The sequence below is a fragment of the Eucalyptus grandis genome, chromosome 10, assembly GCF_016545825.1.
Source record: "Eucalyptus grandis isolate ANBG69807.140 chromosome 10, ASM1654582v1, whole genome shotgun sequence".
Lineage (NCBI taxonomy): Eukaryota > Viridiplantae > Streptophyta > Magnoliopsida > Myrtales > Myrtaceae > Eucalyptus > Eucalyptus grandis.
This window is the reverse complement of record NC_052621.1, coordinates 13,379,862-13,407,604: the sequence shown is the minus strand read 5'-3', so window position 1 is coordinate 13,407,604 and position 27,743 is coordinate 13,379,862. Positions and strand designations below refer to the sequence as shown.

At 39.2% G+C, this 27,743-nt stretch overlaps 4 protein-coding genes across 7 annotated transcripts; 2 read left to right on the top strand and 2 right to left on the bottom strand.

The window, feature by feature from the left end:
- Positions 1–968: 968 nt before the first annotated feature.
- Positions 969–4,808, bottom strand: LOC104421876 (annexin-like protein RJ4). 2 transcript variants are annotated; one of them, XM_010034015.3, is made up of 7 exons: positions 4,642–4,808; positions 3,039–3,140; positions 2,747–2,892; positions 2,064–2,282; positions 1,649–1,861; positions 1,387–1,476; positions 969–1,311 (listed from the first exon to the last, which is right to left on the bottom strand). In XM_010034015.3, exons 1-7 carry the CDS (start codon positions 4,712–4,714, stop codon positions 1,108–1,110), a joined length of 1,047 nt encoding a protein of 348 aa, XP_010032317.2. In that variant the 5' UTR covers positions 4,715–4,808; the 3' UTR covers positions 969–1,107. The 2 variants fall into 2 exon arrangements, with proteins under 2 accessions (XP_010032317.2, XP_010032319.2); XM_010034017.3 differs by lacking the exon at positions 3,039–3,140 and having other exon boundaries at positions 4,642–4,798.
- Positions 4,809–7,911: 3,103 nt separating this feature from the next.
- On the bottom strand, positions 7,912–10,089 carry LOC104421877 (annexin-like protein RJ4). The gene is made up of 6 exons (XM_010034018.2): positions 9,877–10,089; positions 9,604–9,749; positions 8,876–9,094; positions 8,568–8,780; positions 8,357–8,446; positions 7,912–8,277 (listed from the first exon to the last, which is right to left on the bottom strand). The coding sequence occupies exons 1-6, from the start codon at positions 10,007–10,009 to the stop codon at positions 8,074–8,076; spliced, it is 1,005 nt and encodes a 334-aa protein (XP_010032320.2). The 5' UTR covers positions 10,010–10,089; the 3' UTR covers positions 7,912–8,073.
- Positions 10,090–14,866: 4,777 nt separating this feature from the next.
- On the top strand, positions 14,867–20,671 carry LOC104421875 (protein LNK2). 3 transcript variants are annotated; one of them, XM_039303278.1, is made up of 9 exons: positions 14,867–15,123; positions 16,262–16,574; positions 16,662–16,791; positions 17,357–17,669; positions 17,754–17,840; positions 18,428–19,138; positions 19,217–19,371; positions 19,604–19,978; positions 20,075–20,669. In XM_039303278.1, the coding sequence occupies exons 1-8, from the start codon at positions 15,100–15,102 to the stop codon at positions 19,953–19,955; spliced, it is 2,085 nt and encodes a 694-aa protein (XP_039159212.1). In that variant the 5' UTR covers positions 14,867–15,099; the 3' UTR covers positions 19,956–19,978; positions 20,075–20,669. The 3 variants fall into 3 exon arrangements, with proteins under 3 accessions (XP_039159212.1, XP_018719638.2, XP_018719639.2); XM_018864093.2 differs by having other exon boundaries at positions 19,604–20,671; XM_018864094.2 differs by having other exon boundaries at positions 14,868–15,123; positions 16,665–16,791; positions 19,604–20,671.
- Positions 20,672–21,701: 1,030 nt separating this feature from the next.
- Positions 21,702–26,757, top strand: LOC104421874 (probable ADP-ribosylation factor GTPase-activating protein AGD11). The gene is made up of 10 exons (XM_010034007.3): positions 21,702–22,137; positions 22,266–22,388; positions 23,517–23,600; positions 24,020–24,104; positions 24,484–24,559; positions 24,689–24,852; positions 24,936–25,173; positions 25,459–25,575; positions 25,690–25,785; positions 26,312–26,757. The coding sequence occupies exons 2-10, from the start codon at positions 22,334–22,336 to the stop codon at positions 26,591–26,593; spliced, it is 1,197 nt and encodes a 398-aa protein (XP_010032309.2). The 5' UTR covers positions 21,702–22,137; positions 22,266–22,333; the 3' UTR covers positions 26,594–26,757.
- The last annotated feature ends 986 nt before the right edge of the window (positions 26,758–27,743 follow it).

Below are 27,743 nucleotides of genomic sequence, written 5' to 3'. Positions count from 1 at the left end.
TAATTTTACTTGCATGATGGTCAATGACAATTGACATGGGAAATTCCATTAAAAAAAATGTTAGTCATTGAAAATCATGTTTTCTCTAGAGGATGGCTTTTTTGGCAAGTAAATAAATGAAACGTGAAATATAGAATATTATCATTTCCTCCACACAAAAAATGAAACTTATTTAACTCAAGATGCAATTTAATAAAAAAAAATTTAAAAAAAATCTCGAATAAATGATTATGCAATACGAGAGAGCAATTCTATGGATCATCATCACCTCCTGGATTTACCATCACCAGATCGACCAAGCTCAATGGGTAGCTCCTTCGAGTCAATGTTAAAGCACTTTGCAGCTGTACGATTATGTCGTCAGACATTGATCGAAAGCTAACCAAAGTCGTCGACAGGAAGTCGTCGACTATACAGCTGCTACCATCTGTCCTGTCGCCGGTTGTCCTAATGTTTGTGCAGAAGAAGGCGAAAGCCATCAATAAAAAACAGGCTGTTGCCGAGCCAAACTCTACGGATTTCACTTTTTTAGCGATTAAACTGCGACAAAAATCATGAATCTTATGGTGTTCGATACTTTTTGTGTACTATCTATGATAAAGCAAATCTTTCATGATAAATCTTTCATGATACAGCAATCTTCTGCAATCTGTACCAATCTCATCGATTGAACAGATCTTCTATGATTTGTGTCAATTCCGTCGATTCCGTTGATAAAATAATCTTTAACAATCTTTACCGATTCTGTAGATTATCTTTGTGAAATCTTTAATTGTATTTTTCCCGGTCATGTACATATTATAAATATAATACAAATCTCAACACCGATTGTGTGTGCGATCAAACTCAAATTCATACTCTTTCAATCTATATTTCAGTTGACGTAGTTCCATGTGACTGATCAAATTAAGGAGTGCTTTCCATGGAAGAAGTGTTTGTGCAAAGACAAACCTCACATAAATAGATAGTTGAGACCCGCCAACTATAAAGTAACAAGCATTGTCCACAAAAAAAAAAAAAAGTCTCGACTGAAGTCGCACAAAGCTCATACTGATTAATAAGTTCATAGTACGCAAAATATCAAATATGGGGAAAATAGTTGGTTGATCACTCTTCATTGCCCAGGAGAGCGAGCAAGAAGGCCTTGTAATCCCCTGTAGTGTCCTTGGCCACTGCTTGGTCAAGCGACACACTGTTCTTCTTGTAATACTCCTCCTTGATCTCCTTCAGGTCCTTCTCCGCCCTTGTCACGATCACGCGAGTGAGATCATCCTCATCCGTCCCGGCCCTCTTGATTCCGTTGCTCAAGACCTGTGCTTAACACGGTTAGACTAGCCAAGTGATACTGAAGTGTGTATCTTGCACGGTAACACGATCTGCTCTAACCTTTACAAAGTACTTGTTGGGATCATTGAGGCCGCGAATGGTCGTGCGCAGCGCCACCAAGATTTCATCAGGGTTTTCGACCAGCAAATTCTGAAACCACGCAGTGTGAGAAAAATTGAATTCAAAACTCCCCAGAAACACAAACATAATCGACAGTAACTTAAGTAGCCACGTGAATTTTATTAATTTGGGCAAGTCTTTTTGCAAAAGGATTATTAGGAAAGTTGCTGCTACATAAGTCGAATATGAACATATCTGGTACCTTAGTGATGGAAGTGCCCTGGTCCTCCTGGTAGCGGTTGAAAGTGGCCCTGAGCTGAGCCTTGCTCCTGGTGGTCAAGATTCTTATGACCTCGTCATGGCTGAAGGCCTTATCTTTTATGGCATCGTGAATAAGATCGGCCTCCGAGTTCGCCAACCTCGCATTGATCTCTTCTCCTTGGTACCTGTACGCACTCACTAAACCAACCAAGAGCTGCGTAACGAGAGCCAGCATTAGATAATCTCTTAATTCACATGCCAAATCGCAAGCAAAAGTATAAAAGTATTAGGTAAATTCTCAGTGGTACATAAACGATAGTTACCTCGTCATTTTTTCTAGGCCAAGTAAAGGCGAATTCAAATACCACAATGCGTAGCCTATTAGTACTCAATGTTATGGTACCTTTATAACGTACCTTGCGGATGTCGCCGGTGGTATGTGCAGCGACATCTTCTTCCAAGGAGCGCTTGTAGCGAAGCTGGTAGGCCTTTCTCACCTCCAGGAGCTCATCAGGGGTTCGAATGCAAGAAATCTCTATGATCACAGGGTAATCAGGATTTGATTTCTTCAGAGCCACATTGGCTAACACAGCGTCCCGGTCAGCCGGATCCAGTATCCAACGGTACACCGCTTTCTTCAGAAAAAAAAGATGTCATGGAAACATATATAAAGTTCAAAGATCATTTTCTTTAATAAAGAAACGATCGAGATTGCATGATTCATTTTCTTTCTCAAAAGATTTTATCTAACTTTTTACAGCCGACCTTAACTTAATTTCGACAAGATCAAGACCATCCAGTTTCTTTTTCCGCCTTACGTTTGTTAATACAGATTTGGTGCTCTCAGGAGAGAGTCCTACGCAACATTCAGTGTTCTCGGTTGAGCTTTGGTTAGGTCTCCTGAAACATTTAATAGATCAAGTCTTTGAGACTAGCTCTTAGCCTTTTCCTTTGGTAACGTTCGGACGTATCTTTGCATGCGACATTCCACGACCGTGGATGAAGATGACGACCACGCTATAAACAATCTATGATTTCATAACACTTCTAACAAGACAATTATATCTCAAAGGAAATGAAAAAGGTAAAAGAAAAGAACCTCGAAGTCTCTGGTGAGCTCAGACTCGAGGCGTTTGACGAGATCTTCCTCGTAGAGTTGCTCATAAGCCTGCCTGATCTGCTTCCTCTGTGCTGCGTTTCTGTGTCCGAGCACTTCTATGATCGCCTTCTCATTCGTCCCCCATCCTAATGTCATTGCATAAAAATGGAAAAAGAATGATTTATAACCCTTTCGACAGCTTAAAATCATAGCAAATCTCGACAGATATACCAATACATAGGTGGAACTTGAACATATGTATCAATAGATAGATAGAGAGAGAAATTAAAACCTTCAAAAGCCTTTCTTATAGTTTCTGCATCTTCAGTAGCAGAGAAGTGGTCAGCAACAACAAGGCTAGCCATTACTATCACTCTCTCTCTTTCTAGTCTCTCTGCAGTTTGATGGGAAGGAAAACTTTGCATCCACCATCCCCATTTTATACAGTATTATTCATGATCAACCCATAGAGAATCCATTATTTCCCCAAAAGCTCCATGTCATAAATGAATAGCCAGATCCTATCCTTAATTAGCATATCTGCCATCTGGGCTGGCAATCCCGGTTTTAGACTTAGCGATTAAGCAAATGGGTTCCGGTGGGGCTTTTGAAGCAGTTTATGTTTGCTTAGGTGTTATGTCATTCACTATACTACTTAATATCCTATTTTCATTCAGCCTAAGACATAATTGACACCGATTAGAAGTGAGCAAATATTGCATACATTCCATATCACCCTTATAAGAGTCCATTAATTGAACGACATGTTTTATTAGAGAGCCCGCAGTCAGAAATTTTGAAAGCCCTTTCTCTCCCCTACTTCATGGCTCCGCTTGCTCTCTATTATTTTTTCCTTTCTTTCCCTTTGGCATGTGGTCGGCGACTGGTCACGGGCCAAGGTGTCACAATAGTCACCGATCCCATAGTCGACGAGGGGTTGCCAGATCTAGAAGTTGTGGAGGGAGGCGGCGACATAGAGGCCACAAGGGACCTCAATGATGCAATGGCTAAGAGAGGGCTCAAGTCACGGGTGATGACGACGGGGGGCTTGGGCTTGTTCTTGGACCCGAGGGGGGTGGCAAATGAGGTGGAGGCGGCACACAAGGCAAAGGCGTAGGCGTTGGTGGCGGTAAGAGAGATCAGAGCTAGGTAATGAGTCGGGAGGGAGAGAGCTAGAACAGAGTGTCGTCACGGAGGGAGAGAGCAAAGCGTCATTGTGTGAGAGAGGGAAGAGAGGGATTTCAAAATTTCTAATGGTAGGCCGCGCTGATGAAATATGTCGTTCAGTCAATGGACTCTTTCAAAGGTGACATAGAATCAAAGCTGTATGTAATATTTTCTCAAAAAAAACATGGTGTCTAAGTCATTTACGTCTCATCAATAATGCACGACTTTGGCCTCTTTATTCAGAATCTCTTTCCCATTCCTCTTTTCTTGTAGGGTTCATGTGATCTCTAAATTGATTTCATAGTTATTCCGCCCAAAATTAATGAAATTGTCTTCTTTAGTTAAAGACTGAACATTCGCATCAAAGCGTACGAGATCATGGAAAAATTACTTCCTCAAGATCGAATTCCAAAAGATTGAGTGAAGTTCGAGCTGTGGTATTTCAAACTCTTTAAGATACATAGTCATTTTATTTCTCTTCAAAGTCCAAAAATCCACCCAAATCTTAATAATGGATATCAGCTCAATGCTTATGAATTACCTTTCGGTGCATAACAAACACTAATTAAGGTTAGAAACACTAGTAAATCGTGCAGTCAGCATAATCATATGGATTGACAAAGACTCACCCTTCCGCTCTGGACCTAACACTGATCTTAGTTGTTACTTACTCTCCTTTTTGATCCATCCTCTCTAATCTAATGAAGAGAGAGCACGTTGTTATGTACCTGTGCACGCCTTCTGGAGAGCTGCAGCATCTTCAGTGGGAGAGAAGTGATCAGGAGCAACTAGAGAAGCCATTTCTTTCTGTCTATTGAGGATAAAATGCAGTTTTATCAGCTGAAGGTGAAAAATTTGGTCTCACAAGCCTCCAATTTATAGAGCAGTCCCTCACATGCAAAACCCATCATGGGTATCAGTGCCGATTCACAGTGATCACGTTCCTAAGCAAGCAAACGTTACTTACTCCATAACGTACGTTACTGTTTTCTCCCATAAATCCCGTTGAAACTTTTTGAAAGAGAACAGACAAGAATTCCGAGTGCCCTTTTCGTGCTCTCTAGGCCTAGGAAGGACGAGATCAAAAGGACCGAATTGAAAAAAAAAAAAAGAAGAAAAGAAGACTGAAGAAGAAGACTGCTATCAATATTTCTATATTATACCGGAAACCAGTAGCTCTAAAGCCAATTCTATGTAGATCCGGTTTTTAGGTTTTTTGTTTTCTTTTCTTTTCTTTGTTTAAAAACATGTAGACATGTTGAAGATGGGCCAGGAACATAGAAAGTTAATATTTATATTAGATAAAGTCAGGCTTTTAGGTTTTAGGCCGGTTCCTCAGAAAACCAACTCTAAAAGATAGATTCAAGTTATTGATGTATAACTTATTCACCTTGAAATTAATCACCATTAATATGTGTGATAATGGGTAGTTTACATACGAAGAGAAAACAATCAGTAAGTGAACTCTTTTTCATGTTTGGAAGACTCTTTTGACAAGAGGGAGCATTAGATGAGAAGACAAGGTGGAGAACAGGGAGGAAAAAAACGAAAGACGAAGGTGCGGGTAAGAACAAGACAGAGAATGCGTGGAGTGTAACATTATTCGTTAAACTCAAAGATATGTGTATGTTAAACTTAAGAGTTTTGCTAGCATAATAGTTCTTTGAGTACTGCGAAAATAACAATATATTATGACCCACAAATTTTTGAAAAAGTGAATTCCACAATAATTTATAATTATTTGTAATTTAATTTTTTATAATTTAGAATAAATTATTATTCTCACAGTACATTAAAAACTATAATTCAATCATTTCTCTAAATTCAACTATACATGAATTTGACCGTTACTTTATTGAAAAAAAAAAAGTAACGGATAAAAGGCCGGCCATTGAATCGTGCCAAGCATAGGAATTTCCTATGCCGGGCCCGCATGTCATGCTCGGGCACAGTTGGGTTAGGCCCCTTTTAATTTTGTAGTTAAATTAAAAAATTTCAAGAAAGAAAGATTCACATTTTGCAATCATATGCAATGAAAGAAAAGAGGATGCGGTTCCTATTTGATTAAAAGTCTATTTACAGTTGGCTTCGGCCCCTTTTAATTTTTTAATTAAATTAAAAAATTTCAAAAAAGAAAGATTCACATTTTGCAATCATATGCAACGAAAGAAAAGAGGATGCGGTTCCTATTTAATTAAAACTATATTTACAAGCCCATGAGCGGCGACGGCGACGCCCTATTGGCAAGGCTCATTCTGCTTTTTTTCATTTTTTTTTAATTTAGCATTTTTTTAATTAATTTAAATAATATTTGAATAAGAAAATTAAAAAAATGCCTTGTAGTAGAGAGAAATTAATTTAAAAATACCACATCCGCATTTTTCATTAGATAAATTAATGATGTTAACGGAAAAACTTAATTACACCAATCTGATAAGTTTTAAGATTTAATTATAATTTTTGAAAATCTTAATATTCAATTGTATTTTCACGATAAATTTTAGGTATTCTAGTAAACACGTCTCAAAAAATATCTATATACACATATATAATCCAGTTGGAGGCCGCGATGGGAACAACATGCTCGTCATCTCGGCAACTTGCCTGTTTGAGAGACGCAAGTGGGCATGAGGGTGTAAAGGTGGAGGTTGAACAAGTAAATTATATGGAGTGAAAGTCTTGAACTTATTGGGAGAAACAGAGGAGGGTCGAAGCCAAAACTAAATGTCTATGTGAGCAAGATTCAAAAGTGTTACTTAGAAATGAAGCAGAGAGAGAATGTTGTTTTGAGCGGAGAGTGTTGGTTTTGGTTAGATTGGCAATGATGATTTTATCAAGCCGATAAAGATAAAGTTGAGGGGTGTTTATGGAAATGAGCAAGTAACTGAGAAAGGGCATTCTAAAAGATCTAAAACGTGAATCTTATCAAACACATGATAATCAACAAGTAAAGAGAATTTTATTTGAAGTGGAGGGTCGAGTCTATGGAATATTTTCTCCGTAGTCCCAAATGGTACCAGTGATAAAAAGTAGTTTCATCACAATTCCGTTCATGATAGCCATTAAAGTTCCAACATAGCAACATATTTGAATAGGGAAAAGCCCCTAACGGAAATTACTTTTAAATTGTTGGCACAAATTTCGAATATTTGTGAGGAAAAAAAAAGCCTCTTATGGAAAAGTTTAAGATTTTTTGTGAGATTATCATAAAAGCAATAATACCAAGCTTCTCTTAGTTCAATGAATCCAATTGTTGTTGTTTGCGAAAAAAATAACTTGAATTTCTTCTTAATTTGGAAAGCTTGGTGTTGGTCATAAAAGTGAAAACAGAGTCATCCGATCGAGGTTTGTGCAAGACTAGTCCGAGACAGACCATAAGATCCATTCACGTTATAGCTCGAACCAGCTATCAAAACCTCAAGAACCAATCTCTGTGTCTGAGTCTCCGCAATGCTTGTCGACAACAATCTTGCAAGTCCCCTTTCCTTTGCCCCCTGCCTCTCTCTCTCTCTCTCTCTCTCTCTCTCTCTCTCTCTTTCTCTCTGTGAATGTGTTCTTATGTGATGTTTTCATGTGATGGACTTTCAGTGCTCAGTGGGGTCGACGCCTCGCGCAAGACACTCTAACCAGATCGGCCAAGTTCAATGGTGGCCACTTCAAGGCAATGTAGCTCATCAGCTGTCTTCCGCTCTCTGCAGAACTATATAGTGAGGCATTGATCGAAAGCTAACCAAAGTTGTTGACTTGGCAGCTACTGCTATCTGTTCTGTGCATGGCTGTTCTAATGTCTTTGCAAAAGAAGATGAAAGCCGTCAATAAAAGGGAAATAATCGACAGGCTGTTGCAGTACCGAGCTCTACGTATTCCATTTTTTAGCGAAAGCGGCAACCAAAACCATGATTCTCACGGTATTCAATCCTTTCGGTATACTTCATATTTAATTTGATGCAGTTTCATGTGATCGATCAAAGAAGGAGCTCTTTCTATGGAAGAAGTGCTTGAGCAAAGACAAATATCACATAAATAGATAGTTGAGACACACCAATTATAAAGTAACAAGCATTGTCCACATAAAAAGTCCGACCGAAATTGCACAAAGCTCAAACTGATTAATAAGTTCATAGTACGAAAACATCCATATGGGAAAATAGTCGGGTTGATCACTCTTCCTTGCCCAGGAGAGCAAGCAAGAAGGCCTTGTAATCCCCTGAGGTCTCCTTGGCCACTGCTTGGTCAAGCGACGCACTGTTCCTCTTGTAATACTCCTCCTTGATCTCCTTCAGGTCCTTCTCCGCCCTAGTCACGATCACGCGAGTGATATCATCCTCATCCGTCCCGGCCCTCTTGATTGCATTGCGCAAGACCTGTGCTCGACACGGTTGGTTAATCAACCTACTTAATACTGCATTGCATATATTGCAATGTAACACAATTTGCTCTAACCTTTTCAAAGTACTTTTGTTGATCATTGAAGCACCGAATTGTCGTGCGCAGTGCCACCAAGAAGTCATCAGGATGTTCAACCAGTATATTCTGAGCCCGACAATGTGAGAAAAATTGAATTCAACGTGAATATTATTATTTTGGGCAGGTCTTTTGCAAAAGATTTATTAGGGAATTTGCTACGTAAGTCGTATATGAACATATTCGGTACCTTAGTGATGGAAGTGCCCTGGTCATCACGGTAGCGGTTGAAAGTGGCCCTGAGCTGAGCCTTGCTCCTGGTGGTCAAGATTCTTATGACCTCGTCATGGTTGAAGGCCTTATCTCTTATGGCATTGTGAAGAACATCGGCCTCTGAGTTCGCCAATCTCGCGTTGATCTCTTCTCCTTCAAACCTATACGCACTCACTAGGCCAACCAGGAGCTGCATAACAAGAGCCAGCCCTAAAATAATCTCCAAATTTGCATTCCAGATCACAAGCAAAAGCATAGACATATTAGGCAAATTCTCGGCGGTACCTTGCGGATGTCGCCAGTGGTATGTGCAGCAACATCTTCTTCCAGAGAGCGCTTGTAGCGAAGCTTGTAGGCTTTTCTGACCTCCAGGAGCTCATCAGGGGAATGAACGCAAGAAATCTCTATGATCACGGGGAAATCAGGATTCGATTTCTTCAGAGCCACATTGGCTAACACAGCATCCCGGTCAACCGGGTCCAGTATCCAACGGTACACCGCTTTCTTCAAAAAAGAAGTTATCGAAACATATATCAAACTCTCAGATCATTTTCTCTGGTAAAAAGAACATCAAGATTGCATCGTTTGTTTCCTTTCTCCGATGATTTCATCTAATCTTTTGCAGCTGAGCTTGATCTTGACAAGATCAAGACCATCAAATTTCGTTTTCCGCCTTACGTTTGTCAGTGCAGAGTGGGTGCTATCCCCCAAGAGCCTACGCAACATTCAGGGTTTTGGTTGAGCTTCGTTAGGTCACCTAAGACATTTCATAGATGAGCTATAGAGTCAAAAGCGGGTCACCCTTTGAGGCTAGCTGCCACCCTTTTCCATTGGTAACGTTTGGTAGCATCATGCGAGTCCAAACCATGCAACATCAATCGCCAAGTGCGATCGATCTACGGAAAGTTGACAACTGTTTCGATGAAACTGACGACCACTTTATAAACAAATATATAACATTCAAAGCGCTTCTACCAAGAAGATTATATCTTAAAAAAGAAAATGAAAAGAACCTCGAAGTCTCCGGAGAGCTCAGACTCAAGGCGCTTGACGAGATCTTCCTCGTAGAGTTGCTCATAGGCTTGCCTGATCTGCTTCCTCTGCGCTGCATTTCTGTGTCCCAGCACTTTGATGATCAGCTTCTCATTCGTTCCCCATCCTAAAAATAGGAAAAGAACGATTGACAAGCCTTTCAACGGCATAAAATCATAGCAAATCTCGACAAATATACGAACACGTCGGTAGAAGTTGAACAAATGCATCAAAACAGAGAGCGAGATTCAGACCTTGACAGGCCTTTCTTAGAGTTTCTGCGTCTTCAGTAGCAGAGAAATGGTCAGGAACAACAAGGCTAGCCATCACTATCACTCTCGCTCTTTCTAGTCTCTCTGCAGTGTGACGTAGATAAAACCATTGCATCCACCATCCCCGTTTTATACAGCGTTACGCTCTTTGCACCAAAGCCAAGAACCACATCGAAAACATCGACCCCTAAAAGAATCAATTATTTCCCCCCAAAGCTCGTTGTCATAAATAAATAGCCAGATCCTATTCTTAATTAGCATATTGGGACACGCAATACCACGTGTAGACAACTTAGTCATCAAGCAAATGTTGTTTCGGTTGGGTTTAGCGGCAGTTTAACCTACTCAAGCGTTTGCGTAGTTGTTGTGGCCTTCCCTAGCTAGTCACGTATACAACATGCGGTGTGAACATGAAGAAAACAATTGCCTAACCGTACTACTGGATATCCTATTTTAATTCGACCTCAGACATAATTGACACCGAAAGTCGTGACTTCCGAGTCATGTACATCTCACGAAAACAAATGCATTACTTTGGCCTCTTTAATCACACTCTCTTTTCTCTTCCTTTTTTCCTTTTAAAGGTTTTAGGTGGCACTAAATTGATTTAATAACTCTCCCGTATAAAATTAGTTCACCGACTTGCTTTGCTAAAGACAGGACATTTGCATCGAGAGCAGAAAACCAGGTACTCTCCTCGTGATCGGATTTTCAAAAGTTGAGTTAAATTCGAGTATGAGACATTGTACTCTTTAAAATATTGAGTCATTTTATTTTTTCATAACTCATTCAAAATCTTAATGGTAAGTATATGCTCAATACTTATGAATTACCTTTCGGTGTGTGATGAACACTAATTAAGGTTGGAAACACCTGTGACTATAAGGCGTGCGGACAACATAATCATATGGATTAAAGACTCGCCCTTACACTCTGGACCCAACACTCATCTTAGTCGATGCTTACTCTCCTTTTTGATACACCCTCTAATCTAATGAAGAGGGAGCACGTTGTTGTTGTACCTTTACACGCCTTTTGGAGAGCCTCAGCATCTTCAGTGGGAGAGAAGTGACCAGGGGCAACTAGAGAAGCCATTTCTTTCTCACTATTGAGGATAAAATTGCAGTTTTGACAGCTGATGGCGTGAAATTTGGTCACACAAGCCTCCCATTTATAGAGCAGTCTCTCACATGCAAAACCCACCGTTGGTGTCAGTGCCGCTTCACAGAGATCACATTTTTAAGCAAGCAAGCAAGCAAACGTTACTTGTTTTTGAAAAACGTATGTTACTGTTTACTCCCACAAGTCCCGTTGAAACTTTTTGAAAGAGAACCGACAAATCCCTCTTAAGTGCCCTTTTCGTGCTCTCTTGGACTACGAAAAACGAGACGAATCAAGGACTGAATTGAAACGAAAAATTTTAAAAAGAAGCGGCGTTGAACAAGTAAATAGAAGTTCAAAGATGACTGCTATCATTACTTCTATTGAGTAAACTAGGGTCGAGGCACGCTGTATATGTGCATTAATGGTGCGCAATTGGTTCGATTTCAATAGGCTTTATCCAATTAGGCTATGTTTAGTTGTCTAGATTTCTAACTATAATAGAACTTGATATAATAGAATATGAAATCTAGGGATTTTATTATATTGTTTTCATTCACTATTTAGTTATTTCAATAATAAAGTATGATATATTTATATTATATATATATATATTATTTGGTGTAAATAACATATCAATAAAAATGAATCACAAATTTTACAAATGAAGACGTTAAAAATCTCTTGACACTCTAATCTACTTTATTTTATTTTATTTTCTTTTTTATTCTATTTTCCTCTCTTTTTAATTAATTTTTTTATTTCTTTCTTCCGCATCCATCACTCTCTAATAAAATTTTATTAAATAAAAAACTGTACTAATATATCTAAAATACTAAAACACCTCAAATATGTTATAGATATATATTTATATTATAAAACAAAATAAAATTCAAATATATAGATAAAAATAACATTAAATTAAAAATCTAAATTGTTATTTTTATTTTGAATATATAATATTAGAATTGAAATATAATTTTAAATTTGCTAATTTAAGAAGTTTGTAATTTGAGAAAACTAAGGTCGCGTTTGGTAACATTTTGTTCAAAAACTGTTCTAGGAATAGAAATAGAAAAAAGTGTTTTTGTTCCGGGGAACAATTTTTGACCAAAAAGATGTGTTTGATAAACTTGTTCCGGGAATAAAAAATGAATAGAAACACGTTTGGTAAATTTATTTTTTTTTTGTTTCTTTTAATTTTTTAATATTTTTCATTTATTTTTCATTTTTTCCTTTTTTCCTTTTTTTCTTCGGCAGCCTCGACCAACCACGGCGAGGCTTGCCGGCCCTGGGCGAGGCCGAGCCTCGCCGGATCTAGGCGAGCTCGAGCTCGCCCGCCCATGGCGAGGCTCGACCTCGTCGAATCTAGGCGAGCCCGAGCTCGCCCGGCCAAGGCGAGGCTCGGCGTCGGCGCGCGGGCGAGGCCGAGCCTCGCCGGGGGCCGGCGACGCTCCGCAAGGTCGCCGACCCTCGACGGCATCGCCAGGCCCTCAATGGCCGGTCGCCGGCCTCGAGAAAAGAAGAAGAAAAGAGAAAGAGAGAAGAAGAAGAAAGGAGAAACAAAAATCATTTCTTCAAAATCGTTTCGGAACAAGAAACAATTTTTTTTTTTTTGTTTCTCACTTCTGTTCTTTTTGTATTCCGGGAACAAAAAACAAAAAAAAAAAAAAAGAACAGAAACGCAACCAAACGCGTTTACTGCTTCTTTTTTGTTCCCGAACAAAAAAACAAAAAATCTGTTCATAAACAGATTTGAGAAATGAAAACATGCAGGGCCTAACTTTCCTACTGTAGATATTAGAAATCTTATCTACTTTTATTCTATCTCGCTCATAAGACAATTTTATCCGACTTATATCCTCATTATATCTAACTTTATCTTATCTTAATTAAGCATTAGACGTAAGATATGATCAATCTTATTGTATCCTGAATTTTATCATGACTGCTAAACACAATCTTAGTTCATAAGGATTAGGTAGCTTTTTGGTAAAAAAAATTGGGAAGTTGCCATTAACGGGTTTGGTTCCTTCTTTTATATCGTAAACCGATTATTCTAAGGTTGATTCTCCATAGAACCGGTTTTTAATCTTCTTTTTTTATATGTTGAATATGTGTGTGTTTTTTTTTTAATTGTGGATGTTGAATATGTGTTAAGAACCTATCAAGTGGGAAAATTACAAAAAAAAAAAAAAAAAAAAAGTTTAAACTTATTGCAATTATGACAATTTAGTCATAAACATTTTAGTTTTATCAATGTAGTCTATCCGACCAATTTTAATAGGAAATTATTGACATAGACGATAAGCATCTTATATTATTGCCTATGATGATGTGAATAATTTTTACAACTTGTATTTATTATTTTATTTTTTTTTTCTTTTCTTTTCCTTTAATTTATTTATTATAGGGAGCGAAGGCCAAGCAACCCTCACCGGCTGTTGGCAAGGGTTGCAACCTTGCCAGCCACTAGCAAAAAAAAAAAAAAATTACAAAAAGCAAAAGAAAAGGAAAAGAGAAGAAAGATATTCAAAAAAAAAAAAAAATTTAAAAAGTTGTCAACACTAACATCGATCATCCCACATAAGACAACTCGCATAACCAACCTGGTCAGACCATCACGTCAACGTTATTCAATCAAAATTGACCAAAAAAAAATTATATTAGCAAAACGTCAAAATGTTTAAGACCGAATTAACATATTTAAATAGTTTATGATTAAATTGACATAATTGCGATAGATTTAATTTTTTTTTTTTTTGATAATTTCACCCCTTAGAAAGCTAATATTTATATTACTTGAAGTTAGAAAACAACTCTGATAAGATAGATTCCACTTCTTGATCTAGAACATATGTATCTTGAAAATGATTACCCTTAATATGCGTAATGAAGGGTGGATCGCTATGAAGAATAAAAAAAAAAAAATCAACAAGTGAACTCTTTTCCATGTTTGTAAGACACTTGGCGAGAGAGCGCATTAGATGAGGAGAAGACAAGGCGGAGAATAGGGAGGAAAGAGACGAAAGACGAAGGTGCGGGCAAGAAAAAACAGAGAACGGACGTGCATTTGTTTGTATGAGAAGCCATGTTAGTCGGGTCATCCTTCGGCATTTACATTCAAGGAGTATAGTATTACTCGTCAAACTGAAAGATATGTGAATTTGGCAGTTACTTGATGAAAAAAAAAGTACTAGATGAAAGGCCGGCCATCAAATCGTGCCAAGCAGAGGAATTTCCTGTGCCAAGCCCTTATGTCGGGTTCGGGCACAGTTGGCTTGAGCCCCTTTCAATGCCTTAATTAAATGTTAAAAACAATACGAAAAGAAAGTTTCGAAAATTAATAAAAAAAAGTTACAATTCACAATAATTTCTTATTTTTAATTTAATTCTCGATTGTATCCCACGTTATGAACCCAAAATATAATAATATCGAGCTTCAAATCAAGCAGATTTTCAATTAAAATGGTTTAATTTGCTGAATCACCGCCTTAATTATAAGAATTCCGCTATTCAATATTTTTTTTCCAATCCCCAATTCTTGAACAAAAAAAAGAATCCCAGATTCGACGTCGCATTCGAAAGTGGGCTGGTCGGGTCGGGGACTGACCCGAGAACCTTGTTGGAAACCTCGTAACGAATGACGTCATCCTGATCCAAAAGTCCAGATAATAAGGAGGACGCCACAGCAACCTGCGGGGGAGGGGAGGGCCCCACCTCGGCCAGCCTGACAGGAAAGCGACGTCCGAAGCAACTCCCGCCACAAATCTCAGTGGCGCCCCCACTTGCGAGCTGCACACGTCACCCCGGCCGATGACAGAGCGGCAATCGACCAGACGCTCGCAGCCACTACTTTGGATACGCCGGTTTCCCACGTGTCACACACCCTCTCTCTCCCTCTCTCTCTCTCTGCGCGTCTCTTGCTAGCTGCGAGTTCCGTTCCATTTCGGGCGATGCAGAATCGGTGCTCTCATTGATCGCGCATCATCTGCTTTCTCCTGCTGTTTTCGGTTTAAGCTCGGAGGATGTGGCCAGGAGCGACCCGTGCCTGCGTCGTCGATTTGCGCTGTCGCCTGAAGATCCGCTCCGACTCCTTCAGATATGTTTGACTGGAACGACGAGGAGGTAAGGCGGGCAGGGAGCCCGGCGTTCCTTCCACGCTTGCTTGACTGCTCGTCGTTTTCTTCGGTTTGTCTGAGCGATTGTATGCGGTGGTTTGATGGCTAGGATTAGCTTGAACGTGACAGGATGTGCTCATCAGGGCTCTGTCCAGTGTTTGCTGAATGTTTTCGACTTTTACGAGGTCTCTCTTCTTTTTGAGTTGCTTGTAGTTCCTGGGAGGCTCTATTTAAGTTGTTAAGAGTTGTGCCCTACTAGTAGAATGATGCCTTTCCGGACCGAGTTTATTTGAAGATGCTAAAAAACCGGTCTCGAGACTCTTGAGCTAGTTGGTTATTGTAGCGATCTCAACTCAGGGCGTCATGCTCTCCGCAGAGAGGAAATGTTGGTTTTTCGAGGTGACACTTCAAGGGTGAAGTGGGTATGTCACAGGGAAGATATAACTTGGACATAGAGTTGACGTTCGACCCAAATTGGAGGTACATATATAATCGCTCTTTCTGGGGTCCAAGGGTGGCGTTGTCGATTTTCGAGGTGCTTAAATGGTTGTGATAATGGAAAGTGTAGGAGTAAGGAGAAGAAACTCTGATATCTTGTTACCGGGGGGTTTGAGATGGAAATCCAATATCCCACGATGACATATTACCAAGTGGTCTAAACAACAGTTGTGCAACCAATGATGCAAAGAGCAGTACATGTCAGACCTGAAGTCTGAACTCATTAACATACCCTTCCATCAAACCTAATTCCACCGAGAAGCTTGTAAAGTATAATACTGGTTTGCAGTAGGCCGATAAAGTAATTTGCAACATATCTCTGATAACATGATTTCATCTCATACCTTACAAAACGCTGGAATTTGCTTTGCACTAGGCAGTCATCCGAGCCAAAGGCATATATACAAGAATATTTTTACAAAACTCAAAGTTGTTGGCTGTCTTGTGGACACAAGTAGGTAATTATCTAGTTGCTTAAGGGTGATGCTGGCTTGGAGCTCATCTGTTTACCGGCAACTTGACTAGCTATCTTTTTACTATCTTTGGCATGGAATGCTGTTGTTCTTCTGCAATCTATGATAATCACAATGTCTTTTGTAGTTTAGTTGTCTCAATATTCATGGCAGTTCTTAAAATGATGTTCACAGCTTGCTAGCATAATATGGGGCGAGTCCAAGGAGACCGATGACCATATAGTTCCCCATCCTGAAGGAAATGAAGATCATCAGAAGAAGAAAGAATGGAACGAAGAAAATGCTCCAATCAAGCCCACAGATGAAAAGATCCTTGGGCTGAAAATTGACTTGAATGACTCAAAAACGGGAAGTAGTGCTAATATCAATAAAAAGAGATGTTCAGATGTATCTGCATTTGACTTAGATTCCTGGCCTAACATATCTCCATCAAATGCTGTTACAAATGATACACAAACCATTGATCCAAGATATGGCTCTTTTAAAGGTGGTGAAAGCATCTTATTGCTATACTCAGAAGATAATGATTTCATCAGTATTTGTTAAATTATCTAATTATTCCTGACATAATCAGCAGGGCTAGGTGAACCTGACAAGGCTTCTGGATGTTCCAAAAATACCCATGAAGATAAAGAACAGGGTGAATTTGCTGACTATGGCTGGGCAACCATTGGAAGCTTTGAAGATCTTGATCGGATTTTTAGGTAATATATTTTGTTTTAATGTTTGATCGGCTTATCCCTGATTACCCAGTTAGGCTACATCATCATTCTTTCTTTGTTTCTTTGTTTCTTTGTTTCTTTGTTTTGTTTCTTTCTTTTCTTGATTAGATGACTGATCATATCACTAGCAACATTATTGCACCGATTCCTTACCAGACTTTTGGATGAAGCATGAATTGGCAATGGAGCAAGAGGCAAACAGGATTAATTAGTGCCATTCTGTCTGCCAGAATTTTATCCAACGAATTACATTTCCTATAATGCACATATTGAACTTATTGGCATGACCATCGCTTTTTTTTTTCTTTTTTTCTTTTTAATCTACGTTGTTTTGTGATTTCATTATTGTGCTTATAGCATTGCCCCAATCTACCGAAGATTTTGCTACTAGAATATCCGTATTACGACCTGGCAATGTTTGATTAGAATAAGTGTCACTGTTCTTCTTTTTGAGTGAGTTTTGCCTCTGTCCCCTGTTTCTGTTAGCCGACAAACGTAATGTCCAATGGCACTTTTTGACTAAATATCCCCAGTGGCAATTTTGCAGCAATGATGAGTCACTATATGGCAGTGCGAATCTTGACAGTGCTGATGAGCTATGGTCTTCTAGCAAAAATGTAACTTTTAGCCCCATAAAGTCAGTCTCTGGATGTGCGGATTCTCCTACTCTGCGGTCAAAACCATTAATATGTGCATCAGAGGGTGTAGAAGTAAAAGCAGAATATGTTCAACCTGACCACTCTGTTAGACTTGCTTACAAGGAAATGAATGACCATGCATCCCCCCACTTGCAGCACTCACAGATTCTGAAGAAAGTGGAAGATCCCGTGGGTATGAGTAAGGCTGGGCTAGATAATCAGGTATCGACTGTCAACTTGGAAACTATATGTGAATGAAGATGTTTATCAGCTAAAATTATGTTCCTCATTAGTCCTGTGTAACAGACAAATGTGGGCATGGAGGAAAAGGCCACAGCAGTGAACTCTGGCTTTGTTGTCAATATTTCAACTCCTGCTCAATCTGCAGAGAAGGTAGTCATTTGGGACTATTCAAAATGCACCTGTAACCGCTATACTGTATTGGATTAGTAATGCTTGGTTCCAGCCTGTGGTCACAGGCTTTGCTAGATGATCAGGAGTCAGAACAATAGAAAACCCAAACCTCTGGCGCAAAGCATCATTATTCCTGTGGAAGTTTCTAAATATTACATAATATAATTTTACACATATTGACTGATGAAATATGTTATCGATAGTCCCTCCATCAAGACTATGAAAATCCTCTACTAGAAACTTGAACAGATGTAGGACAAAGGAACATTCCGGTGCCTGATATAACTTCCTTTTCATAATGGGCTCTACTTTTTCTTCATCCACAGAGCCAAACGATTATTAAAAGGATTACTTAGCTCCTCCAACATTTCATTGGTTTTCTAAAAGAATATGCATGTGTAGGCCAGGACTTTATCAACCTAGAAGTCACCTTGTCAATATTGCAGTGATGAAAATAATGCCTAGCATACGCTCTTCCTAGACTGAGCTGCATGCCTTGTTTTATTGTAGCATCAGCGACCCTCCTTGTCTTAATGTTGACCCATTGTATGACCATCTTGCTGTAGTCTCAAAAGAGGCTGTTAAGCAACCAGGATGATGCAGTGGAGGGAAGAAGCCAAGTAAGACCATTAGAAGACGTCAGTGGGGCCTGGTATTCTACTGGAGATGTAACTGGACCATATGAACACCAATTGGCGCCCAGCATAATGCCATATGACAGAGCAGATTCAAGTTGGTCAAGACAGTTTCAGAATCCTGACTCTTTGCATAACATTCCCGTATCAAATGCTTACATGGCTCTTGCAGTTGGGAATAGTGTGAATCCTTATCCACTAATGCCCCTGGTGTCCCCAACGCTATCCGGAGAATGCAAGAAGAATACTCTGATGTCTGGCTATGAAGAATCCTCTGGAAGTGCAAGCCATGTAAACAATGCTGTTGATATTCCTGAGAAAAGTCTAAGCATGACGCCCCAAGAAAAGATTGAAAAATTAAGACGACGGCAACAAATACAAGCAATGTTTGCTATTCAGAAACAGCAACAGCAGTTAACTCAACATGTCTCTGGTCACTCAGTTGCTGAGAAATGCACCCAGAAGAATCAAGTGCCGCCTCTTGAGAAACCTAATGGTGAAGTTGCTGACATGGGCCCTGTTGCGTCTCTCGATCCAAGCTCACGGCTGGAATATGATTATTCTGACTCAATGTCTATGGCAGTTGATGACTATTCAGTGGAGGATACCGTACTTCAGCGACTTCAAGACGCAATCACCGAGGTATACTAGACTTTCAGTTGGCTCATTTTCTGGTCAATGTTGTATATTTCCTGCGATGGTACTAATGCCTTGCTGCAGTTGGATAGCAGGATTATACTTTGCATGAGAGATAGCTTGTTTCGATTAGCAGAAAGTGTGATGCAAAGACAACAGACCAGTGAGACTGGCAGAACCAAAACAAATACCAGGCAACAGCACGAAATGGTTGTCAAAGAAGTGAATGCTAGTGACAGGTAAGTGGTGGTCGTGGTCTGCTTTTCAAATGGTCTAATGAAGACTACTTATGCCTTGTGTATCCTTATGATTGAACAATCCATGGTATAAATTTTATTGAGTCCAGATTATGCTGGGAAATTTTTGGTCTACCTTCCCATAGTTAACACCCCCCCCCAAAAAAAAAAAAAAAAAAAATTGCAGTGTGATCTCAAGCAATGCACTAATTGCGATCTGCACTGTGGCCTGCAGGCAGGCTAAAATGGGTACTGCTGAAACTGAAACAAATCCAATAGACCGCGCCGTTTCTCATCTTCTTTTCCACAGACCTCTGGAAACTGCATCAAAGCAATCAGGGCTGGCTGAATCATCTATTTCGACTAATGTTTCTTCTGAGCAAAAAGCTGGGGGGTTGGGCAACTTGCAGGGAGTAGACTTGCCAGTTGGTCCCAACACCAGACAAATTATTCCTTGTCACGGTCCAAAGACTCCTACAAGGACGCATACTGGGCCCCAGAAATCTGGTCAGTTTGAAGCTTCAGAGAACACCTCCAGCAATGGACATAATGATGATGCAACTATGGAGGTTGAAGCTTCTTACTGATGAAAAGGCCAACATCATGAGGGGTAATTCCTTCCTTTATCTCTTTGATGCCTAGGTGTACATTTATCGTGCTAGTTATACGGATCTACTGGTAATTTGGAGGTTTCTCTTATTGTCAGCCGAGTAAATCTCATCAAGTGACAGTGAGAATCCTCCACGTGGGAAGCAACTAGAAGAAAAATTTTCAGCACGTCAGCGAGAAGTGTCATTTATCTATCATGACTAGACATCCTTTCTGTTTCATCTTGACAACTGAGGGCGGTGTCTCCAACCATAACATAGATGATCTGTATAGTTCGACTCTGTGTTTGATTGCCAAGCTAGTCAATGTCACTGGTTATGGGCAAATGGGTGTATTCGTAGTCTCTGAATTGCATTTGACCTCATGAGCTTGAAATAAACCTGAATAAGATAGTTCAGGATAGTCGGCTTCTTAGCACCATCTTCACCAAGGCAGCGCTGGACGATGTGTCGATCTTCAGAAGGATACTCTTTTTCATGTAGTATTTTTTTTTTTTTTTGGGTTCCAAACTTTTTAACAGATTAGAATCTCTCTCTCCTGAAGTACTTGGATCTTTTGATCCTCTGTTTCTTGCCTGCGGACTTCTATGCTGACTCAATGTGTTGTCAGCTTGGTATGATCTGCTTGCTTTGGATGAGCCAGAGAACAAATGACTTTGGCAATGTTGAATCGGTTTCATTCGGACTTCAACTTATTTCTTTTTGGGTATTTTGGGACAGGAAAATGAGAAAATGTGAAGTTTTGTACGGACATGCCGACAAGGGTGTCTTTAGTTTTGGGTCCCACTCCGCGCCGTTGGAAAACGACATAACAACGTGCGTAGCTCTATCTACCTACAATCTGACTTCGTCAGGAAATGGAGCTTCTAAGGGGGGACAAGGATATTCCGGTATTTTTATTTTGAGCTAACTACTTTTGGACTTTCGGCGAGTGAAACTAACGTGCGCCCTACTTTCCTTTTGATATGTCTTTGATGTATGCAGTTTATAAACATTTTGAATAAAGAAGAGGGCATGCAAAACTGATCACATTTATTATTGGAAGGAAATTAATTTACCGGGGTAAATGCATGATGCCACTTGTTAAGCAAATTTGCCTCATCTCATTTTTCGAGCACACTATCAAGCTTAAAACTTTCAAAATAAGATGAACATACAAGGAGGATGGTTTATCTCTTAGTCTTGTTATGACAAATCTCTTTATGAATCTAGATAGCTCAAATGCTTTTACTTCACCAAGATCAATCAATGAAGTTGAATAACATCACAATAGCTCGAAGGTAATGTCCATAATTTTATAAGTCGAAGGACTTGGGGTCGTCATTCCTCTATTATTGATCCTTTATCTCCAAAATGGATTCCTAAAAGTTTAAGATTGTGCGAGACAATTGTCTTTATTATATATGTAAGCAAGAAGATCTCAAATTAAATATGAGAGAACTTGGAGCATGTGGTATGACAAGTATAGTTGTCACACATCATGCAAAATTTGCATATGTCAAAATAGCACTCGTGTGGATTACACGCGTGACAAGAAGCGAGTGGGAGTGAGAATTTCCCTCCAAAGGTTCTGAGGATGAACTAACTACACCAACCCACAGGTCTCTCATCCCTTCCCCCTCTCCCCAAAACCGAACTTTCCCTCCTTTGGCCTTTTTTATGCCCGTACGCATCATCATTCATTGCTCTCGCTCAAAAAATAAAATAAAAAAATTCAAATATTAAATCAGAAACAGACATTGAATAAGGAAAAAGAAAAAAAGAGAGAAGAAAGACAAGGAAAAAGCCACCATTTTTCCCGGATTCGGCTATCGTATCCGTCATCATTGCCCTGAGTTGTTTCTTCTGCTCGCTTGATTCTAATAATTCCAGCCCAAACATATAAAGGGTCAATGCCCTATCCGCACCCAATTGGTTCTTGATGATATCATTATTTAGCTCCTAAGAATTTTCAGATTTCTTTCCTCCTCATTTTTTAACTCCAGCCGGCTTCTGGGTTTCTTTCTCTTTTTGGGTGGACATATTTGGGTTCTCTTTTGCCTTCTTCCCCGGTCCAATTGTTCTTGAGCATCAATGAAGATGATGAATTTCCGTCGAGATTGCATCAGTCTCGACGGGTTCTGAGAGGATCATCTATATTTCTGAGGACCCTTTTTAAAAGGTTAGTTTTATCTTCCTCTTTTTCTTGTGCAGGTTCGTTTTGCGTGGGATGGTCTGTTCAATTTTGCTTAGTTTCCACTTCATTACATGGATATGGATTTTATTTCGAACCCATGTTTCTTGATGCAGAGAAGAAGCTGATTGTATGGAAATATTCAGATTATAGCAAATATTGTTTCGTATGTTGGATTCTATGTATGGAAGCTGACATGTCTATTCAGCAAGATAATTCCGGTTCCGGCGATGTCTCAGGTAATGGCTTGATAATATGTCGAAACTACTTGCGCAATAACATAATCGAAGCTAGTGCATTATGTAGATACTGCTTCTCTCTCTCTCTCCTTTTTTTTTTTTTTTTTTCGTGTTGGGGGGGGAGGGAACAGGAAGCCGATGAAGGCAGCGATTTTGAGATTGCCACTGTGAATTGGAAGAAGCTCTAAGATTTGGCTGGTTAAAATTGAGATTGCTCAAGTGAAGTTAGAAACTTAATCTGAAATTTGATGGTGTGCCCTTTTGTTATTGCAAGTACCAACGTCGGCAAATGTCTGATAAGAGGATTTTGGTTCTTTATAATGAAGCATGGAACCCTTCATCCTTTCAACTTATTATGTTGAGCGTCCGAAAAGCAGATCAATTAGGTAATTATCATGGTAGAGTAAGTTCCGTTGGCAAGGTTGGTCTTTCCATATGATGCTGGTGATGAGGAAGAGAATGCAAGGAAGAATACATAATGTTGTGTTTCCAAGTGATGGAAAGATTCGACTCAATTTGAAGGATTGGAAATATGAATCTCTTTTTAGCTATTGCGAAGTTATTGAAATAAAAATTGGGATTGTGATGATGGTGCTCAATGTACTTGGCACTAATTCAACTGTAATGATACTGCACAAAACTGATAGCTGTTTTAAGAATTCTTGGTTTTTTCAATAAACAGTTTGTAGCCATAACCTTGACTCTGGAGGTCGTGTCATGGCACTGATTGTCTTGATCTGCAAAGAGAAGCAGCCTTGTTTATTTTGATCTGCTTAGTCTATGAGGTCTGTAACCTTGAATAGGTCGTATATGTTTGACAATGAGGCACTGAGGTATGAACGCTGTGTTTCCTCATTCATGTTGCCAGGGAGATACAGAGCTCTCACTTTTGCTCTTTAGCATTTCTATCTCAGACCTATCACCTTTGTTAATCTTTTATCTTTAGTTGCTGAAAAAGTCCTGTCAATTGTAGATGAATTTCTGATAATTCATTACCACACTATTGATCAATGACATTGGTGGCCCGTGCATTCTTTCTAATTAATTTGACTTTAGATCCTCTGACAACATGATAATGATTATATTTTATAGTCCTATTCCTTGGTAAATACCCGAATGCTTTTACAGGGACGGGGTCTTGCCTCTTTGATCTCTTGCGTGCGGAAAACCCTGGTTGGGGAAACACAAGTGACAAAAAGACATCTTATTCCGGTATCTTCGGCTTAAGTGATATCTTTTCCTTATTCTGTTTTACTGGTTAAATGGCACTATATTTGTCTCTTTCTCCACAAGTCTTACATGTCAATTACTGAACTTCAGCAAATGCCAAACATAATGTAGTTTAGTTTCAGAATGTAGTCTTTTTTCATTTGCCAACATGATGTTATTTAATAAGATACCACAGTAGGAGATAGTAGTTTCCCATTTCATATTATCCTGACTAATTATTTCACTTGTGAACTTCTTTTACGTCTTCCTTGAGTTTTATTTTGTAATTGTCTCTTTGATGAAAGCATCCATGCTGAATGTCATCTGTAGTGCACAAAGCAATAGTTCTCTGCCGTCTCAAAATTGTCATCATGGGTTTGAATTAGAAATTTTCTCATGTATGTTTATGTACCCATTAACAGAAGCACAGCAAAGGCTGGAGAAACTAATGTCACAGCCTGGTAATGAGTTCTGTGCAGATTGTGGCTCCCCAGATCCAAAATGGGTGTGAGTACTATAGACTCAGAAATTCATTCTTTTTATCTTTCATATTTTTCTTCAATAGCAAGAGGACTTGTGTGGCACAAGAAATCAGCCTCTCTGGAAAAGCAACTATTAAACATAACCACAAATGGGCATAATACTCCCATCTATTAACCCATGAAATATCTGCACATCAATATAAATTCTCACTCCTAAATCCAATGGATCTGATTGGATAAGAGGAGTTCTGGAAGTTATCTGCACTATATTTTCCACATTACCGCACAAACTTCTAAACATACTTTATTTTTATCGTTTTATACATAGACTGCATAGAGGTGGTTCTTTCCTTCAATGTTTCCGAAGATATATTATGATTGAACATTTCCTTTGTGCATCTCAGATCTTTGACTCTAGGAGCATTTATATGTATTAAGTGCTCCGGTGTTCACAGAGGCCTTGGAGTGCACATTTCAAAGGTATGACATCTCTTGGAGCTAAAGTTTGAGGACTAATCTTACTGACGATATTGATAATAGATAACAGTAGTATCTCCTGGGCGTCACGACTTAAAGAGGAGCCCCTAATTATGTTTTCGAGTGCAACAGGTTCTATCAGTAAAACTAGATGAGTGGACAGATGAGCAAGTCGAAGCATTAGTCGTGAGGGGTGGAAACACTGCAGTAAACCTGAAGTATGAAGCTTGCATTCCGGGTAACCTCAGAAAACCAAAAGCGGATTCCTCGATAGAGGAGCGGTCTGATTTTATTAGGTAATGCTAGTGCGCAAAATTTACAGTAAGTTTCAACATGAACTTTGCAGCAACCTAAAGCAAAATGTACTTGTAATACTCAGGAGGAAATATGAGCTGCTCCAATTTTTAAACTCTCCTGAACAGATGAGCTGCCCCTTCCCATCATCTAATAATCGATACCCATCGTCGTCCCAAAGTAGCTCTTCTAGCAGTAGCGCTAATCAAGAGAAGAGACAGTTTGAAAAACAACCAACGAAGCATCGGATTGGACAGGCATTTCGTAACAGCTGGGGAAGGAGGGAGAACGACCATAAGGCCTACAAGAAGAAATGCTCATCAGTATGATTTGTCTGTCTTTCCTCCTTTTATTTGCTGGCTAATTCAACTGCTTTTGATTTGTTATCTGGATTATTTGTTGGAGCAACTCCACCAAAACAAGTTCTGTTGGCACTTAATGGAATTGAAAGTGGAAGGAATGATAATAATTAGTGGAGGTTTTACTTGGAAAGAATTTATTTCCCAATGATTGATTGGGTAGAACCAAGGGTTGCAATGAACCGCAACGTTACATATTGTGAATCCAGCAGCAAAAACCTTATAGCTTGCACTTCTACTTTTCTATAGGCGGGAATGGTTGAATTTGTTGGTCTAATAAAGGTCAACGTGGTAAGAGGCACCAACCTAGTTATTCGGGATGTGATGACCAGTGACCCTTATGTGATCCTTGCTTTGGGGCACCAGGTGAGCCTCCTAATTGGAACTGGTTGATAATGGTCTTGTGGTTTAGTGTATGAAGCTATAAAATTGTTAGTCCATTGAGTTATTTGATTTCGTCTTGTTAATGGCTTGTTGCAGTCAGTGAAAACGCGTGTTATAAAGAACAACCTGAATCCAGTGTGGAATGAGAAGCTGATGCTGTCTATTCCGGAAAGTGTCCCTCCTTTAAAAGTGGTATGGAGCTTATTTCCTATAAGACCTATTGCGGTTTGATTAAATGGAGAGGCATTGGAAGTAAATAATTTGAACATGTGTTCTCTGGAGTCGTTTAACAGTTGTTGGCACTGATACTCTATTGACACCATACGTGTGCAGATTGACCCCTTAGAAAAGTCATTCAATAATATTAGAACAGTAAGACAAGTTAGTTCATTGTATACTATATGGTTGGACCTCCTTGACACTTTAAGCTCTTTCATGATGACCATGAAATGGAACTGGGAGTTTCTGTTGCTTTATGATTAGGACAATGTCAGCATTCTCCGCCTTGCACGGATCTCTTTTCAGCTTCTATGTGGCCGTCAAGTTGAATATAATTTTGTGGACAGAAGTTTTCTTGCACGTTCTGTTTCTATCAGGCTTTTAACCATGAGATACAGATAGTTATAAATTAGCCAGAGTCCGTAAACTGTCTGTCAATATGTAGCAAAGTCCAGCTTTAGCCTTGAAAGTCATGAATAACGTATTTTGGCAAATGCAGCTCGTGTATGACAAGGACACATTCAAGCAGGATGATTTTATGGGAGAGGCCGAGATAGATATTCAGCCCCTACTGTCTGCCGCCAAAGCATATGAAAGCTCCACCATTGACGAGTCAATGCAGCTGGGGAAATGGGTCGCAAGCAGAGATAATACCCTAGTGAAAGATGGTGTCATCAGCTTAATGGATGGTAAAGTAAAACAGGATATAACTTTGAGATTGAAGAATGTGGAGCGGGGAGAGCTTGATATTGAGCTTGAATGTGTTCCCCTCACTCAGTAGCTTGAAATTAGTCCGACTGGTTTATAGTGATACAAGTGTAATAGAGTTTCACATTGTTTGGTACATATACTACTAGGGTTTTTTTGTTCATTGCTTGGAAGAATTCGTTTGAATGTTTGTTGGTGATTGAGATTAGAAGCCACAAATTGAGTTGGTTTTCCAAATCACACTAAATAGAATAATAAATATACAAAGGAAAAGTCAGTGTCCGGTCACTAGAAAGGACATTATTGTTCAATGAATCTCCCCTTGATTGTAATGTACTTCTCTTTTCTAAACTTTGCGCAGTGAGATTTTGTGTGTTTTCCTTTAATTAGTCTTTCTGCATTTCGTGAGACAAAGTATGTGTGAACGAAAGAACCAAGAACCGTCCAAACCGGACCGAACTAGCCTATTCTAGTTAGTTTCTATAGAAATCAGTCAAATTCCCAATTCCAATAAATTGGTACTCAAGTACCATTCCTGTTCCGGTTCCCGTTTTGAGTGTGGAACCGCTCACTTGGATCAATAAACATTATATATTTATATATATAAACTTTTATGTTTACTCCATTTTTTTTTATTTTTGTGCCAAAATAACGTAATTAACAAAGAAAGTATGCACTGTAGAAGTGCACAAGAGGCAAAATAAGCTGGAGAATCGTGAAGGTCCATTCAAACTCCTGTTAGTTAAAGTACTTGCCCAAAAATTCTGTTGAAAATGGAAAGCAGAGGAAGGTCGGTTCAGTAGCAGTAAAAATAGATTGCACACTCGATAGTTTTCCAAATATATTTTTGTCATGCAAAGCCCGAAAAATTTAAATCCAAAGCATGTCATAGAATAGCTAATGAAGGACAATTTACTGAAGCAGGCCCTATGGATTTCGCATCACAAGTCAATACAAAATTAACAAAACTAAGGTCAGACTAAAACCGATCCTGACTTAGATCCCTTCACTAGTTTAGCTCAAGTTTTTGGCATTTCTAGTCCTAGCATACACTAGATATCAACATATCGTACTCCTACGATCCAACCACGAACTCAATTATTACGAACGCGACATTTCAGTTGGGTCACTTGGTGAAAATTTCCGATTAGACAGGAATCTAAATAACGTTCATGGAAATTTCTAGGAAACTATCCTCGTCAAACAAAATCGATCGATATAGA